This window comes from Chrysoperla carnea, chromosome 1, assembly GCF_905475395.1.
Source record: "Chrysoperla carnea chromosome 1, inChrCarn1.1, whole genome shotgun sequence".
NCBI lineage: Eukaryota > Metazoa > Arthropoda > Insecta > Neuroptera > Chrysopidae > Chrysoperla > Chrysoperla carnea.
The window spans coordinates 41,264,846-41,283,166 of NC_058337.1; the positions used below are offsets into that span (position 1 = coordinate 41,264,846).

Consider the following 18,321-nt stretch of genomic DNA (forward strand, 5'->3'; position numbering starts at 1 on the left):
TCATTTGTTTATGATTGTCTAGAATTTTTCAATCAAAATAAGATAGTTCATTCAGGTTAATAAAATTAAATTATTGTAATTATTTTTGTATAAATTATCAATTATATTTTTCAAGAAATGGTCCATTTTAAGGTAAGCATACAAAACATGATTTTCCTAGCAGAATCGCGGTCATTCACTCCTATCGTATGTGGATTGTGGGAAAGCAACTTAGGTACTATCATAGTTAATAAGCTAAATTCGTACTAGAGGATTGTTCATGAGACTGATATGAGTACACCACCCTCTTTATATTATAATTTGGATATTATGAATTTTCTTCTTTTTAACTTTATTTTTGTTATAGAAAATAGTGCTACGTGATGTATGGCGAACATGTAATAAAATAAGAGCCGCTATATTTCGTACAAAAGGTTTAAATTTGTATGACTATTTTCGTGCTTTTGATCCGAAAGGAAATTGTGTAGTAAAAGGTAGCTTGGCTTAGCTTAATAAAATTTTTCCTCTTGAATTATTGAAACATAGTTAAATATATACTAAAATTTGATTACAGAATCTGAATTTATTAGTATATTTGCAAATCAATTGAAGAATGCAATTGGTTTATCAGATCAAGAAATTATTGATTTGGCTGATTATTTTCGGATACAAGATGGGCGAATATTATACACTCAATTATGTGATGTAATTCATACTAAAGGTATCACATTAAAAATTAAATTGCAATATTTAGCTTTGGAATAAAGAGCAAAGGTCGCATGAGGCGTCAAACATGTCTTTGTCGTGTTTTAGCAATTCATTGTTTTAAGTAGAGCTTAGTTCTATTTCAATGAACGACAATACTCTAACACTGAAATTCTATAAAGCGAATATGAAATTTCGAAGTATACGGTTAAATTTGAAATATTTATTAATAGTTATCCATTTTTCATTTTTAATCGCCATAAATCGCTCATAGAGCAGAGAAATAAACAACCTTGTGATATACTAATCATTGACTTTTTAATATTATAATTTTTTAACTATTAATTTATATATTGATCACTAGAGACCATCGGCTTGGACTACGCGTCGACAAATGTAAATAAAACTCAAAATCGAAGAAATTTTCTTCGATTTCGAAAATTTCTTGAAATTTTGAATTTAAAAGGATTTTTGGACTATATATTTTTTTTTCAAGGAAATCTCAGATTTTGAGTTTTATTTACATTTATCGACGTATAGTCCAAGCTCCTGACATCTAGTGATCAGTATATAAATTAGAATACCACAAGGTGGTTTATTTCTCTGCTCTGCATGCGATTCTGTTTAGGCGAGGAGCCAGCAATCCTGAAAGCTCCGTGATCACGGATTTTAATATTTTTAATAAAAAATAAAAGTAATTGTTCAGACGAACAAGATTTGCTTGGTCAGCGTGGATTTAATTAGCCGGAAATATTTTAAAAAAAATCATTAATTATTAAATTTCCGGAAATTTTTTCCGTCATCACGGATTTTGATCAATCTTATAGAATTTTGTGCGAAATATTATAGTCAACAAGAAAAAACCCGGCCGACCAAAGATTTTTAGCCGGAAAGGTCCCGCAGACTTATTTGAATGGTATGATAAGGGGTAAAATTTATCCATTATCACGGAAACCTTTTTTTTTTTTTTTAATTGAAGCGTTTCAATGTTACATTTATTAATTTCTTGGTATGCGGGCTTACAAACGGCCGGAAGTATCGCGCATACCAAATTTTAACGTGTAAATGAGGATTATACTATTGAAGATTTTACTTACTTAAGGACAACTCTTTTAAGATCTTTTTTTTATCTCTGATTTCTTCCTTAAATTTTTAACTATTTATTCTATTAATTAACTCAAATAAGAGGAAAATGAGGAGGATTTTTATTCAACTTGATCATATAATAAATGAAGGTTCGGACGAAGAATATATTTTATACTAGTTTATTGATCAATAATCATCTACATCGTTATCATCGAAGTTATCATTTCTTTCTTCTTCTGATTCATCACTTTCTTCCTCATTCTGTTGGCAACTTAATATTTCTTCAACTTTTAACGGTGCTGATGGGCCAACGTACCACAATGGTTCAAGTTTACCAGATTCATTAACTTGCCACCCACATTCTGTTGGATCGTATAATATACAAGTAGGTTCAGTAGCATTTTGCCACATTGCATTGACAAAAATGGTGCGAAATATTTTTTGCATTAAAGATTTCCAACATGGTGGAATATTACTTGAATTAAAATTTATCATACCTTTGTAAAATGCTTCTTTGTCGTTTGTACTGGCGAAAAATCTTAAAAATAACTCAAATCTTGCACCGTTTACATCATTATTTTTTAAGTTATATATTTCATTTGTGAATCGCTGTACTAAATCTGTCTTTTCTTTATTATTTATGTCTTCCGGATTCGTCAAATGCTCGAACATGTTCTGATATTCTTCATTTTCTAACAGTAGGTTGTAGGCTTTAATTTTTCCTTTACGGACAAAAGCTGCCGTATAATCACAACCTGTAAAAGCGTGGAAACCCGGTAAAGCTCGACAGACCGATGGACCTAGCTTCTCTGCGAGTTGTGTACAGTTAACATAATTGATTTCGTTATTAATTTTGGTTGTAATCCATATCTCTTGCTCTTTGAATTTATGTATGTTTCCAAGACAAATAATTAACACGTCGGTATCTAATGATTTTATAAGTATTTTTTGTTGAGGCAAACATTTGTTTAAGTGGAAAAATATTCTCGTATCAGCTTCTTCATGGTGACACATGTAATTTTCATCTAGTATTCTAGTTATCACCCCATCACTGTGAGTATATACAAAACACTTGTCTTCTACTGTTAAAAAAACTTTTTTGTCCTTAATAATTGAGCTACATGTATTATCCGTCCAATGATTATGTAAAAAGGTAACGATGGCGTCTTTGAATTTTGGATTATTCAAACTTTTATTAAAATCTGTAGGTCTGCTTTGTAACGACCCGGTAATAGCAAATGGTATCTCGTCTTCTTTACGAGTTGATCTTTCTGAATCTTTGATGGATGGTGATAGATATCTATCAAAAATTAAGTGAACTTCTGGAGCAGTGGTGTTACATATTTTTTTCAAAATAAATTCTGCGATCTTGCCGAAAGCCTGAGGCACAGCTGGTCCTAAATTGTGTAACAAATGAAAACCGTATGAAATAAATGAAAACGGTATGCTGTGACCTTTTCGGAGTAAGAGAGAAAGACCTATGGGAAGTTAACATAAATTCAATATTACTCTCACTTACTCTTAGAGCAGTTCTGTGGACTTAAACAGAAACCGGAGTAAGAGAGTTAACACTATGCAGCCCTGTCGTAGAACAACCACACTCCACGGTATTGTGTATGACGTATCTTTAAGGCAGGTAAATATGAAATTCATGTGGAATAGAAAGAGACGAACTCATGCAAGGTTTCAACTTAGACCAAAAATCTGCCTCGCTCACTCTTTGCAGGCGTACAGAAACCGTTAGAAAGCGAACATTCAAAGAGGAAAAAAAATTAAAATTTTGACAATAATTTGTCATATGATCAAGTTGAATAAAAATCCTCCTCATTTTCCTCTTATTTGAGTTAATTAATAGAATAAATAGTTAAAAATTTAAGGAAGAAATCAGAGATAAAAAAAAGATCTTAAAAGAGTTGTCCTTAAGTAAGTAAAATCTTCAATAGTATAATCCTCATTTACACGTTAAAATTTGGTATGCGCGATACTTCCGGCCGTTTGTAAGCCCGCATACCAAGAAATTAATAAATGTAACATTGAAACGCTTCAATTAAAAAAAAAAAAAAAGGTTTCCGTGATAATGGATAAATTTTACCCCTTATCATACCATTCAAATAAGTCTGCGGGACCTTTCCGGCTAAAAATCTTTGGTCGGCCGGGTTTTTTCTTGTTGACTATAATATTTCGCACAAAATTCTATAAGATTGATCAAAATCCGTGATGACGGAAAAAATTTCCGGAAATTTAATAATTAATGATTTTTTTTAAAATATTTCCGGCTAATTAAATCCACGCTGACCAAGCAAATCTTGTTCGTCTGAACAATTACTTTTATTTTTTATTAAAAATATTAAAATCCGTGATCACGGAGCTTTCAGGATTGCTGGCTCCTGGGCTAGTTAGGGTATATTATTCTATGTGTGCAATAGGGTATTCCACTAGTTTTGAAAAAGTACTTCAAACTGTTGATTTTGCTAATAAAAAGCCACCAAAAGTTTATTTCGGAAAAATACACACGCTTTCTTGCCAAAAACTTAAATTAAATTTTAAATCTTTTCTAAACTGTCAAAAATGCGGGCATCCAATTTGATGACGTAATATGGTTATCACTATACAAAATAACACAAATAAATTTGACAGATATATTCATAGACATCTGATTATAATAAATATAAATACTTTATTATAATAAATCTATGTATATATTATACCCAGCTGTCTACACTGAACTAACTGATGGTCTATGACTCATACCGCTATGACATCACAGCAGGGCTTACCCGCGTTTTAGGTCACGTGATATACAGTTTAAAAATTACGATTTTTAATTTTAATATTTTAAAAGAAAAAAGTGTTTTTATGACTCGAAATCAGACTATTTATGACGATTAACATATATATCTAAATTCTAAATCCAAATTAACTGATACCCAAAAATAAAAGACGTCATCGTTTAAATTAAATTCTATTAAAAAATTTGTTACAATGTTATTTTTCATAATTCGAGTTCTTACATTTTTTATTAAACGCATATTTCGAGATGATAAATTTTAAATTATTTTTAAACAGAGCCAGATTTCGAGAAAAATGAAGATATTGTAAGTGGCTTAGAATGGGATGATCCTTTACATGTGAATCGTCTCAGTCAGACTGAACAACGACGTTTATGTTTACTCATTTCTAAAATAGCTACGGCTATAAATATGCGACGTTTAGTATTGCGACCATATTTTCAAGATTATGAACTCGTAAATAAAATATTTAAAATTAGAATTTGATTTTCTATTTATTATTACATCAATCTCCTTATACATTCTAGGTTGCAAAAAATATTGGTTGTGTTACAATTGCACATTTTGCAAGAATTTTATCATTTTTAAACCTTCTTGTGTCACCAGCAGATTTTAATTTACTTGTTAAAAAATATATTAAAGATAGCTATACAATAAATTATGTAGCATTTTTAAAAGACATCGATGAAGCTGTTAATTATATGGACCAAAATGGAATGTTGGATATCGGAGGAGTAAATTTAAAAATCCTATAAAAATAGGTCGACATCTAAAGAATTACACATTTTCTTTTATAGGATTTACATACTTTATTCCCTGGCAAAATACTAAATGCAGAATTACCCAAATTACCTCGACCAGAAATAGATAAGAAGAGTCCAGCAAGTGTATTTGGAATTCAAAATGTATTTCATCCTGTATTAGTACCTAAACCGGAACAGGAAGCTTTAATGAATGTTATCCTTAGAATTCAACGTCATGTTTATCAAAATATGATACGACCTAAATACTTTTTTCAAGTAAGCTTAGCGTATTAACTATATTAAGTTCTCTGACGTAAATTATCGGAATCTAATAAGGAAAGCCAGAAAAAAACCCTTTTTAAGGAAGCCTAAAAAATACTCAAAGTTTTCAGAGACAGATTTTAGTATCAGAGACTCCTCTTCGTCTTTTGGGCGTTATAAAATGTGTCTTCTAAAATTCAATCCGGCATGCTGGTTAGTCCATGGCTTTAGAGATAAGATTTAAAACAATTCAAAACCATTAAAATTTTAATAATTTTAAATGCCGACGATTTAAAATTATTGTTTTGTTTGTCTAAACCCGAGAGCTTACAGTATAATGGTGGCGTGGTCTTTTAATCAATCAGCGGACATTTCTATCCTAGTCAGCAAGCTGGTGTGACATCCAAAAGCCAATGCTGGTGTCTTTTCAATCCGTGAAAATAACATAGCTTGTAAGTTTCTCCAGACTCCAACTTAATTCAAAAATATTATGGTAACATAAACATTGCATTCCGTGTATGCTATTATGTAAGAAAATAATTTATCGGATTGGACAAAATAAAATTTATTCTCACTAGTTTACTCGACAGACATTATCCTGTCTTAACTATAACTCTACGATACACAATATTCTACGTTTTATAGAATATAAAACAAACGGGAACAGGCAATATAGTTACAATAGACCATGTGAAAAACATGAATTTTCAAGATTTCGATGCCATAAACACTTAGCACTACTCTTGCGATTTATTTATCGACATCGCTAGATGCTAGATAACCCGGTGAACTTCGTTTCACCTACAATTTATGTATTTACCTGTAAAATAAGGGTTCATTTTTATATATAGGTACAGATCAACCATTAGCAGGTAGAAATACTGTATCAAAATAAGTCGTTTACTTTTCACCTTTGAGAGAAGAAACTTATCCAAAAAATATGAATTTATTTGATAAATATCAAACAGCATGGTTTCTAAAAAATTGTAATTTCTAAAATTTAAATTACCAGAAATTTTTACACTAATTGTGGATAATTCGCCATACAATACCTTAATATTTTGCATATGACTAAAAGTTTTTATTTATTTAAATCTCGCTTAAAAGAGATAAATTTAATTTAGTACACGTAGATCAGTCGCTAAAAATCGTTTCGATTGCAGAAAAGTGCATAGCGCTCCTACTCCTTTCATTCATTTTATAAATTTTGTAGATGACATAATTTTATTTTTGTTTCTTACAATTCTGTGCTAGAAAAGTCTAAAATTTTAAATATAAAAGTTAATTTACCTTCCCCTCAAAAATGTTAATTACTGCTAAAATGTAAATCGCACTATGGCCGTAAATATGCTGAGTATTTGATAAAATAATTAGCCGATTTATTCGTAGAATCTCTAAAAATGAACTTGAGTTCTGGCAGGCCATGAGTATTTCTCCCAAAAATTTCTGAATTAAGGTCAACAGATTTTGTAGAAAAAATATTTTTCAAATATTATATATATTCCACTACCTTGACTTCCCCCAGCTCCCGTTCTAATATAATGAAATAGATTCCTACTGTTATTAGGGAGTTAAGATAGGTTATTTTTTACCTGATGAATTTCATCCGTTACAATAAATATAAAAGAAATTATTTTATGACGTGTCTTCAAAGGTTCACATTTATAATTTAAAAATAATCTGGACAATAATATGAATAATATTATTCTATTTATTTTTGAAAAATAAAGTATTTTCTATTATTATGATTTAGTTGGACACAAATTATTTATTTTGAAGATTGAAGTGAATAAATAAATCTAATATAAATGTTCATAGTACTATAATATTATAAAAGCGAAAGTATACCTATGTGATGCTACGAATTACTATCCTTAATTTTCTGAAAGAGGTAGTTGCAGAGCCACGGTTTTTGCATATGTCTCAAAAAATGTTTATATGATCATCACAAACTGGATTTGTATGGCTTTTGTATCTTAATTATCCATTGTTATCCATAGCCATGAAAGTCTGGTTGATTTTCCTATTGATCACAAGTTTCTGTATCAATTGAAGAAATTGTTCTGGGATATAACGTCTCGATTTTAGTCGATAACTCAAAAATCATTCCTCAAGGAGACCTACCTAATTATGTTTTTTTTTGTTAGTTTTTTTTTTTTTTTTTTTTTTTTTTTTTGAGTCAAAATAAACTTAAAATAAAAAAAGATATTTTACCAAATCGGAAACTGAAATTTTTCTCCGACACAAATTTTTTTTCGTAGGTATTCATTTTTAATTACGAGCTTTTCGACTTTATTATAGATGTATTATGGCTATAAGGACTGCTAGTTATATGCTAACTATCTAAAGCCCTAGCCGTTTAATTAGAGTCATAAAATCTATACAAAATTGAGATTTGTGAAGAGCCATTATTGATCCTTCATCATCCCTCTATAACCGGCTCAATAAAATAAAATATAAACTTAGAATCTAGATTAAAATCAATTTATTTAAAGAAAAATATAATTTTAGAATTTTGATCCATTAAATACTGGACGTTGTACAATAAGCCAGTTTCGACGTGGGATTGATGCAATGGGAATTAGTAAATTGGGTCGATTATATATTACGCCCGAAGAATTTGAAGCATTATCACTACAATATCGTGATCCAATCGATCCAAATCGTATATGCTATGATACATTTGAGTCGGATATCGAATCTGTATTTACAACTCGTGAATTAGAGAAGTATCCAAGTTTATCAAAAATTGGACCCCAACGAGAAGTATTTGAATTGCCACGAAAAGGAGGCACTGATTGGGGTAATGTTCTGGAAGAACGTAAAGAATTATGTGAAGTAGCATTGGATAAAGTGAAGCGTAAAACTACCTCTAGGCGAATTCTACTGAAACCAGCTTTTAGGGATTATGATTTGTAAGCTATTTTAATATATTTTTTAAATATTTGAAAATTATTCGTAAAGTCGGGGTAAAGATTTTATTTTCAGTGCGTAAAGCAATAGTTTCTAATTTTTAAAAAATTTGCTAGGTGCTATTTTTAGCACTTAAAATGCTTTATGCTTTTTAATAACTCCAATTCCTTTTATATCTACCCTGGTGGAAAAAATATTTGAAGAAAGAATAGTTCTAAGTCGAAGAAGTTTTTGAACCAGTCTTATTCACAGTTATTCAGAGTTCTTAATACTTTTCCAAAGTTTCTAAGACTTTTTCAGAGTTTTCTAAGACTTATTAAGAATTCTTTCTTCAAATATTTTTTCCACCAGAATATTCATTTTTCGATATCTCAATATCTTAATGAATTATTTAACCGAATCCATACTTTTAAAACATTCTTTGTGAGGACTTAGATATTTAAGACACCCTCCTCTATCTGTCTATCTGTTCGACTATAACAAATAGATCGGAAATTTCATGTTTTTTGGGTCCTAATTACTCTTAATAATCCATAGACTAGAAAAACTGGTTAACTTTTCTCCAGCATATCATAGCTCGTATACGATTTAATATTTCTACCTCTTTGAAAAAATCCAAATAATCTGATAAATCTTTTGTTAAAAATTCTATTTACGAATTACTTAGATTAGTTTACTTCTTTACTTTTTGGAATGATCTATTTCTTCCGCGCTTGAAATTTAAATTAATTCTGCTGTTCTATATACAGATATTAGATGCATATAAATTTTTAACTTCCATAGGCATAGTAATGGACACTGTTCTCGATCACAAATGCGGCAAGTTTTACTATCAAATGGTATTTTACTATCTGCAGAAGAATTATATGCACTTGAACAACGTTACATAGATGACGTCGGATTCAATTTTAGTTGGTTCTTATCAGAAATCGATTCTAGAAAAGTTGAAGAACCGTTGGTATGCATTTTGAGTAGTCCTTTTTCTTTGTAAAAATTAGATTTCTGAAAAAGAAGATTTGGCAATGTTTTCTTTATAATTATACACACGGCTATCGATGAGCTTTCCAAATTTGGTTTTATGAATGACGATAGGTGTTAACTTTAGTCTAAACGAATAGAATTACTGAGTATATCTAACGTGACCATTTTACTCAAAACTGTTGTTGCGGTCTGCATTCATTTAAGGTTGGCGTTTCTGATTTCTTGAGCTCAAAGTAGCCACACGATTAATATTTTTGTTTTTCCGATTTTAAATGCTCTTGTATGTCACTATGGTAGCGCTATGATCTGTATACATTTTTCGCAGCTAAGACCCGTGGGAGTCGTTGCTTTATGAAATTTTACTTTTAAATAAACATTAAAAGTGTATTTACATTACGAAAATGTTAAATCACTCTCCAGGGCGCTACTTTCTAATTATCTAACCTTAAACATTATAATTTTTAAGATTGGGCAATTCTACTACCCGCGGTTTTTCTACGGTCATCGGGATTGAATGTCTCCCGTTTCGTTCAAAAAGTGGTCTATTGGTCACGTGGTATATATCTCAAAAGTTATTTTTATTATGATAGTTTTTTATTTTTATTATGTTTTTTATTCAGTATAATAAATATGTGGACGTATTAGAACGAATAAATAAAAAGCCAGCAGAAAAAAAACCTGACAAAATTGAAACTGATATTGTTCAAATATTAGCAAAAATTAAATCAAAAGTAATTCGCGAACGTATACGTCCATTAGAATTCCTTCAAACCTTTGATAAGCATAATGAATTGGTTGTAACAAAAAATGATTTCAAAAGAGCCTTGGATGTATGTCGCTTTGACTTAACTGAAACTGAATATAATACTTTAATGGCGGTGTAAGTACCTATGTTCAATATGTTTTAGAGAAGAAAAAAACAAAATAATATATGAGAAAAAATTACAAAAATTCTGGTTATAGGTTCGCAACACCATTTGGTCTAATTGTAGAATTAGCTTGCTTTAAAATACTAATATGTATATGTATAATACTCATATATGGTAAGTTTCTGTATGTGGAAGCTGTTCCAACAAATTGAGACAGATAGTGTCTCGTGTTCTCTATCCTCCAAGTGGGATTGCAACTATATTTCTGGTCCATCTGCTTTAAATTTTTTTTTGTATTTTTATATATTTAAGAAAATATAACAAATAACTTTTTAGCAAAATTTTCTTATATCCAAATTGGAAACTGGGGAAATATTTTGTCACGGGAAATTTGGTTAGGGTAGTGTTTTGCATGTTAAAACAGAATATAATTCAGTAAATTGTTTTCTCAGACGAATATTTTGCCAGAAAAAGAAAAAACCAATTTTTTTGTTTGTATATCTATATTTGGGAGAAGATTAATTAAAAAAAAAAAAGAATTCTTTCGTTGTAAAAAAAACAGAGGAAAGGAGTTTTCCGGTTCCGGAACAATCCGCACGAGGTTTTGGGACAATTTACCTCTACAATTGTTTTCATTGGTGACGTTTTCTTGAATTTCTCTGCTTCTATTTCTCGGATTGAGGAGAGTAAAAATAAAAATTGTTGGTTATGAATTTTTGCATCGACCTTGCCTGCTATCAAACCATATATATAACAAAATAATCTTAAAATCTCAACAAAACCGCAGTAACTTCATATTTTCAATTTTTTCTGATAACTTTTCGAAAAATGAAGGGATTGAGTTAAAATTCTGGAAACAATACGATCATAAAAAAGTGTTGGAATTTAATTTTAGCCCAATACATAACCTAAATTTTGAGAAAAACGAATTTGTCTGAAAAATTTCAACAGCTCGTAGGTACAGTTCTGGCAAATCATCGGATTTTAATATTTTTTTTAAATAGCAAGTTTTTTATGTACTTTCGAATAGTATCAACGGTTTTTTTCAAAATCTGATTAAGAGCCGAAACATTACAAAACAAAACATGCAAAAATTTTCGATGTAGATGAGCGGTTAACGAGTTGTGGCCCGTTCCTAAGCGGACGATCATATTGATGTTTTTCCAACCCACATCCAGGAATCACTAGTAGCTCATGTTGCTAATTGCGCCTCTTTGATGATGTATTCCACCTTCTATCACTCATCATAAACTTCTTGCAGACTCACAGATCTTGTGCAATTAACAAGTGCAACCCCCTATTTTCTATCGGATGCAGTGCAACTGCCTAAAGGATGATAATAATTTAAATCACCGAAAGTTCTAAGTTCTTCAGAAGTTACAATATTTTGAGAGGGTTTATTATTAATGAAAACTATAAATATGCCAGCAACTCTCACCGCGATTACCGGGAAAGGCGAAAATTTTATTGGTTTCTTTATTAATTAATACAATTATTTTTTTAATCTAAGCTTTTATTGAATGTAGGTTTTCAAGTCCAGGTCGTCCAAATTATGTCGAATATAAAAAGTTGACCGATGTTATCGAAGAAGGTTTGACGCAATCTGGTTTAGAACGAGCACCTTTGATTGTACCAGTACAACATTTACCAACTCGAGACTCTGTGCGAAACTTTTTAAATTTCGAAGAACGGCGCATTTTGTCTGTGGCAATGCAGAAATTATCGAAAGCATGTGATATTAAATCGAATTTATTGGAATTATTTAGGGTAAATTTTCTTAAATTTACAATTTTTCTGTATTTGTCTCAGCTATTTATTTGATCGTTTCCACCACATTTTACCAACACGCGGTGTATGCCGTATATAGTGATGGAAATCGAATAACTTATTTTAAATTCTCGCTCTTCCAAATAAATAAAAATATCATTGGACTTGTTCAGTAATAGTGACGTGCGTTTTGTAAAAGCGCGGTCGCATTTTTTTGTAATATTTTCCTCTCCATACATTATGTTTTACTACCGGAAAAAATATACAATGATTACTAAATCAGCAAAGGCGGAGAATGTGGTGTTATATGCTGAACAACCTCATTCTAAAAACAAAATGCTTTCTTATACCTCGTATATATAAAAAAATTCTTAGCGCTGGAGCTGCGTTAGCTAATCGAATTTCTTCCGAGAAAAAATAACACATTTTTCTTAAAATCGAATATTTCATTTTTAATTTTTCAAGAATTTTTATTTCGAAAACTAAGCGTTTAGAGAAAAATCATAAGAGTATTTTTTGGCTTAAAACCAATCAAAAAATATTTTGTTATTTTGAAAAAATTCAATTTTTGTACTTTTTTGTATTTTTATTTTGAAACATTTTTTCGTAACATTATTTTTATAGAACAAAACTTTGGTATCCATTTTCTCCAAAACATTAAAAGGTAGGGAGTCGAAAAGCAGGTAGCTTAAACTAGTAGTCTTATAAAAATTTCTCGAAAATACTTCGAATAGTAAAATTTTCGAAAACCAAAACAAATGTCGACCGAAAGGCCGCCATAATTGTGTTGGCTTTTTAAACTCTTCTAATTTAATAAAGATAATGCAAGCACTGAAATTCAACACTTTCCATACAGGATTTTTAACAGTTAACTCAGTCAATTGTTTGTTTTCTTTAGGATTATGATCGAATGAATTGTGGAACTGTCTCCAAAAACCAATTAATGAAAGTCCTATCCACTCGTGATATGATGAAATCGATCAGCATGCAAGAGTTTGAAGTTATATGTAAATGTTTTAGTTTTGAGCGTGGTTTACGTGATGAAGTTGATTATCGTGGTTTTTGTAAAACATTAGATTTGATATATGAAACAAACAAACAATTACCATTTTAGAGTAGATATTTTTGATAAACAATGTGAAATGTTATATATATATTATTATTTATAAATTTTGTGTCGTGTACCTCTCTACCTTTTTCGTAAACAAATTTTTGTTTCGTTAATAATATAATGTAAAAACAATAAACGCAACAATATAATGTAATCGCTTTACAATTGTTATGGCAAGTCACATATCTTATATGTTGTAATAATTGCATATATTCTACAATATTGCACAAAGTATACGATATAAAACAGTACTGTTAATAAAATATACAAACTCTATTTGTTTTTTGTAATAAATGAACAATTAGGTACCCTTTTTTTTAATAGTCCGGACCAATGGGAAAAAGTGACGGTGATCTTCATGTAAGAATAATAAAAAAAGAAGGTATCCATCAATTCTAGTCCTGTCCACCCAACTGAAAATCAGACCTCGTGAAAGAGAGCTACTGAAAATTTTCCTAAGTAAGAAATTGTCTAAAGAAAGTTTCAGTGGTGATGTATTTCGAGAGTTTTTAAACTTGGGCTTTAGACCTTTTTAGTTTGTTTGATAAAAGTTATATACTAAAAAAAGTATTGTTTATTTAAATTTTATTTTATACATATTTTTATTTACATTTTAAATTTAACAATAAAAAGCGCAAAAAGGTCCTAACAAGTAAAATGAACCAGACTTACAGCTCTTAAAGTAATTGTGCCATCTATTCGTTTCTTAGACTAAAATATTAGCTACTGAGAATCTGCGTTCAGTCAGATGTTATCATCATTTTTATGTGTAATCAAATAATTTCTCATAGTTCCAACAACTGAAGAAAATATTATCGTTGGCATCCCCGCAAAAATTTTAATTTGTCTTCCTAAGAACAAAACAGACATGCGATTCTCATTTTAAAGAAAAAAAACATCTCTTCTAACAAAAAAACGAAAATGTGCGATGATAGTACACTAGATGGCCAAAATTATCATACATTATCATTTATATCGTGCTTTACAGTGCTTTATATTATAAGATTTTCATTACTTAATAACAGATGGCACTGGTGTTAGCGGCAACTAGCGACGCTATTTTTTCATTTTCCATTTTAGAGTAATAAAATATACATCTCTGCACAATATTTTAAAGTATAAAATGTTTTCATCACAATGTGAAATATGAGGCACAAGACTTCCTTATACATATTATAAAGAAGCTAGGTGACTCTGTATACCTATTACGAGAAAACAGGATTATGGAAAATATTTCATAAATAATTGGGTAAAAAGAGAAGTATTTCGAAATTGATGAGAATGCATATATTTATTATAAATAGTTTTCGATTACCCTTAAAAATCCGTTTCAAACTTTTTACAACATTTAGCCGTACGAAAAACTTAAAAAGAATAATTGTATACTAATTGAATAATATGTAATATGATAATAGCAATTAATTTTGTAGAAATTAGCCACTATTTTTGGTAGGTAATTAAAATTTAACAAAATTATGTTAAACTTTAACATTTTATTTAATGATTAAACTTTAACATTTTGGACTTTATAGTCCATGCTAAGCTAACTATACTTTTCTTTTTATCATTAAACAAGGACAATATCGAAATTTCTAATTGAATAGAGATAGAATCAATAATAGAAGAATATTAAAATCGTAGGTGTTCTATTCATTTATATATATTTATACATATATATAATCACGTGGGCAGTATATTAATGATGGTGGGGGGTGTAAAACAATAAAATGTCTACCAATCGTAGATAGTTGTATATAAACTAAAATAATAATATTTGGTATTGAGAATATCCTCATCTTTATTTAATACAATCATGTATCCTTGTTTAAGGCATGGTATAGATATTCGAATAGCTCCTCCAATGGTAGAACTTTCTATATAGCTCTGTACCTGTGACGTCATCATGTATAGAAAGGATCAATATTCTAGGTATATCTCTTTTGATGTGACCCACCACTGTGTACCACGTCACCACGACCATCTACGACTTCCAACAAACGATTTAGATTTTCTTCGTTCCATTGAGAAACGGTGTATGTATGGATTGAAAGTATAGAAAATCCAACAACTGCACTTACATTGTGTGTGACGACTATTAAACCGTGTTCACGAAAATACGTCACACAGATCCAATTTACACCGTAAATAAATAAAATATTCAAACTATTATTGATTTTGTGGCGAAAAATTTTAATTTTCATTTGTGTTACAAATTAATTGATTTTATTAAAATTAATAAAGAGTGTGAATTTTTTTTTTGTTTTCGAAATAAATAGTAATTTATTAACGAATTTTGATGAATCCATCATCATACGCCGCCCATGTGTGGTCTAGCGTTTAGAACCAGAAACAGTCCCTCTCAAAAAACATCATTACGTTGGGGCGATTGTTGTAAATTCATTTATATAATTTCTTATTGTTAAAATTAATATGTTGTTAAAAATGTTATATATTTTATAGAAATATTTTAAATAAATAAAAAATATTGTTGCCTAAATATAAATATAACGAAAAATTATTAATATAAAAATAAACTATATTTATTGGTAGATTTTTACTTAATTAAAAAAAATGTTAATAATAATTTAATATCAAAACTACTTAAACATAAAATAACGAAGGTATATTCAATTTAATAACTATCAAAGTGTACCAATAATTAATTAATTTGTTAAAGTGTACCTAAGTTTATTGATATTTTTTATTAGGTTTACCTGGACCTAACTATATTACCTGTCATCTGTAATATTGATTTTAGTATTATAAAAGAAAAGAAAAACAAACGGTAAGAAGTTATTTTACTTCCAATCAAATAATTGTTAGCCATTAATCATAATCAATCACCTAAGAACATGCCACAAAATCATTAGATAACCCATAGTTATTTTTTATTTATTTATCTTCACTTATCACGTTCAGGAATCATTCGAGATTATGTTTTTTTTTTTTTTTATTTTGTTTGACTGCAAATCGTTTATTTGATTTCGGATTATATTAGAAAATTATAACAAGAGCTTGGACCGAAATGATGCATTTGTTTCTGATAGGTGTAGTTTAATAAATGGCAATTTTATATATCTTTTTATATATTTACTTTGAAAATTAATCCTACTTGAAATTAGTTAAACTATTATGACAGTTTAGTTTGATTGTTAATTGCAACAGGTTGGGAAGAGGAGTTATTTTGGAATATATTTTCTCAGAATAAATTAATGACCGGTTATATATCTATTCGATTAACTAATTAATTGAATAAGTTATTGTGGGGACAGTAGAATTGAATTTTTAGTACCGTAGATTTATAGCATGTAATTAAAATTTTTATCTATAATTTTAAATTATTTGATCTCTAATTCATCCAACAGTTTTATCAAATAGTTTTCAGTTGCTCTCAAATTTATTGGATAATATAACAAAGTCTATGATAGTATCATAGTATTTAGTTATTTACGATAGTATCTTAAAAAGATATGCAACTTACATAGCTTATATGTTATGATAGAGTGCATGGTATTTCATAAATCATACACCAACATTATTTTAATATTCCTTTTTACTTTGCCTACAAGTATCAAATATTAAATATTATCCTATTCATTAGTTATAAGGAAATAATAGCAATAATAGATTGGAATGACATATACAACCTGCTGTTGCTGCAAAATGAAAGTATATAAATAAAACTTCAAGAAGATATTTTTGCTGATATTCCATTTAACAGAATTGAAATTATTTAAAAAAAACGCACTATCATTTTTGAACGTCAAAATAAAGGTCTGCCAATCTAACATAAATGTTTCACTCACCGATTAGTTTATATGAATCGCGAGGCAAACGAATTGTTAAAAACGGCCTAAGTTCGAAGTCGAACAGATATTTGCAATTTTGGAAAGACTACGTACAAGTTACCTAGATGAAATATTTATATCATGTCACAATAGACTAGGGTTGATAATTATTGAGACCAAACAAAATTATAGTAGGATGAAACCCATTGGTTTTAGATTAAAATGATTCAACCTGTATAATATAAGCATGTTTACGTTTGGAATTGACATTGCCAAAGTAAATAAATTTTATCGAGCCCTACACATTTAGGTCGTATTGATAATGTTCGACAACATTAATTCAGAGTATGATTTCTAACTGCAATTAATATTGACAATGTATATTTACCTTGAAGCTTTGACACCTCTCATGGCAATATTGAAATTTTCTGAATTAATTAAAAAAAAAAATTCGCCACTATTTTGATCAACTCATTCGGTAAATTATCAGATTAAGCTCTGACAAAACTCCCGTCCTCATCGCACATGCCACTTAAACAAAAGTTGCAGAGTTTGATGGGGGACAGCATGTTCTGACATCAGATCAGATCCTTAAATTAAAAAGTTGATCTTCATAAAAAAACTAACTTAGCTTTCGAAGGAAATGCGGCTTAAAAATATATCATTATTGCATTTAATCGAGAAAAAGTACACTTAAAGTTTATCGATAATTGTAGGTCAAAGTCATGGGCACAGGTGAATATCCATTCTTGCCCTTGACCACTTTTGCTAAATCATTTTTCCGTAATTAGGGCCTTTCCTTCAAAAGTTGACGATTATCTAAAAAAGGCTTTAGATGAAAAATGTTAGTTTATTTTATGAAGATCAAGTTTCTAATTTATAGTGTTATTCTATATCTTTAGGATCTAAATTGGCTATAAACGAAAACCGAAGAACTAGGTTCAATCTGATGTCAGAACAAGATGCCCCCATCAAACTCTGCACCTTTTTTGATTGGTTAACAACAAACCGCGCTTTTTAAGTGTATAGCTTCAAATGGCCTAGCCTGTATATAAAAGTGCAATCTGTTTTCGAGCATGGAATTAAATCACTCCACTACATCAGTTCCCAAAATCATAATAAATTCATTCTAGGAAAGATCAATTTTTAAAATACGAAATCGAATTGTAAAAGAATGTAAACATTATTTATATTAATCAATTTTTGTAGAATAATATCATTAAAAATTTAAACTTGTAGCCTAGATCTATAATTTAAAAGTGCATTCATTATTTTCATGTAAAAAGATTTTTTTTAAATGTATGATTTCCATAAAATAATTATTAGCTC

At 29.4% G+C, this 18,321-nt stretch overlaps 2 protein-coding genes across 2 annotated transcripts in view; both read left to right on the forward strand.

The window, feature by feature from the left end:
- Positions 1–95: 95 nt before the first annotated feature.
- Positions 96–13,207, forward strand: LOC123304997. The gene is made up of 11 exons (XM_044886583.1): positions 96–132; positions 347–473; positions 554–700; positions 4,837–5,015; positions 5,087–5,293; positions 5,357–5,578; positions 8,075–8,478; positions 9,260–9,434; positions 10,078–10,337; positions 11,853–12,093; positions 12,992–13,207. The coding sequence occupies exons 1-11, from the start codon at positions 118–120 to the stop codon at positions 13,205–13,207; spliced, it is 2,193 nt and encodes a 730-aa protein (XP_044742518.1). The 5' UTR covers positions 96–117.
- Positions 13,208–15,929: 2,722 nt separating this feature from the next.
- LOC123305108 (high-affinity choline transporter 1) overlaps positions 15,930–18,321 on the forward strand; it is a 28,114-nt gene continuing 25,722 nt past the window's right edge. The window contains exon 1 of the mRNA XM_044886724.1: positions 15,930–15,989. The gene's annotated coding sequence lies outside the window, so the exon portion shown is untranslated. The remainder of the gene's footprint in view (positions 15,990–18,321) is intronic.

Bases quoted from the DNA above. Each gene is read 5' to 3' on its own strand.
- LOC123304997 (XM_044886583.1), top strand. The intron at 5,016-5,086 runs GTAAATAAAATA...TATACATTCTAG, and splicing joins ATTTTCAAGATTATGAACTC to GTTGCAAAAAATATTGGTTG. The intron at 9,435-10,077 runs GTATGCATTTTG...TTTTTTATTCAG, and splicing joins GAAAAGTTGAAGAACCGTTG to TATAATAAATATGTGGACGT.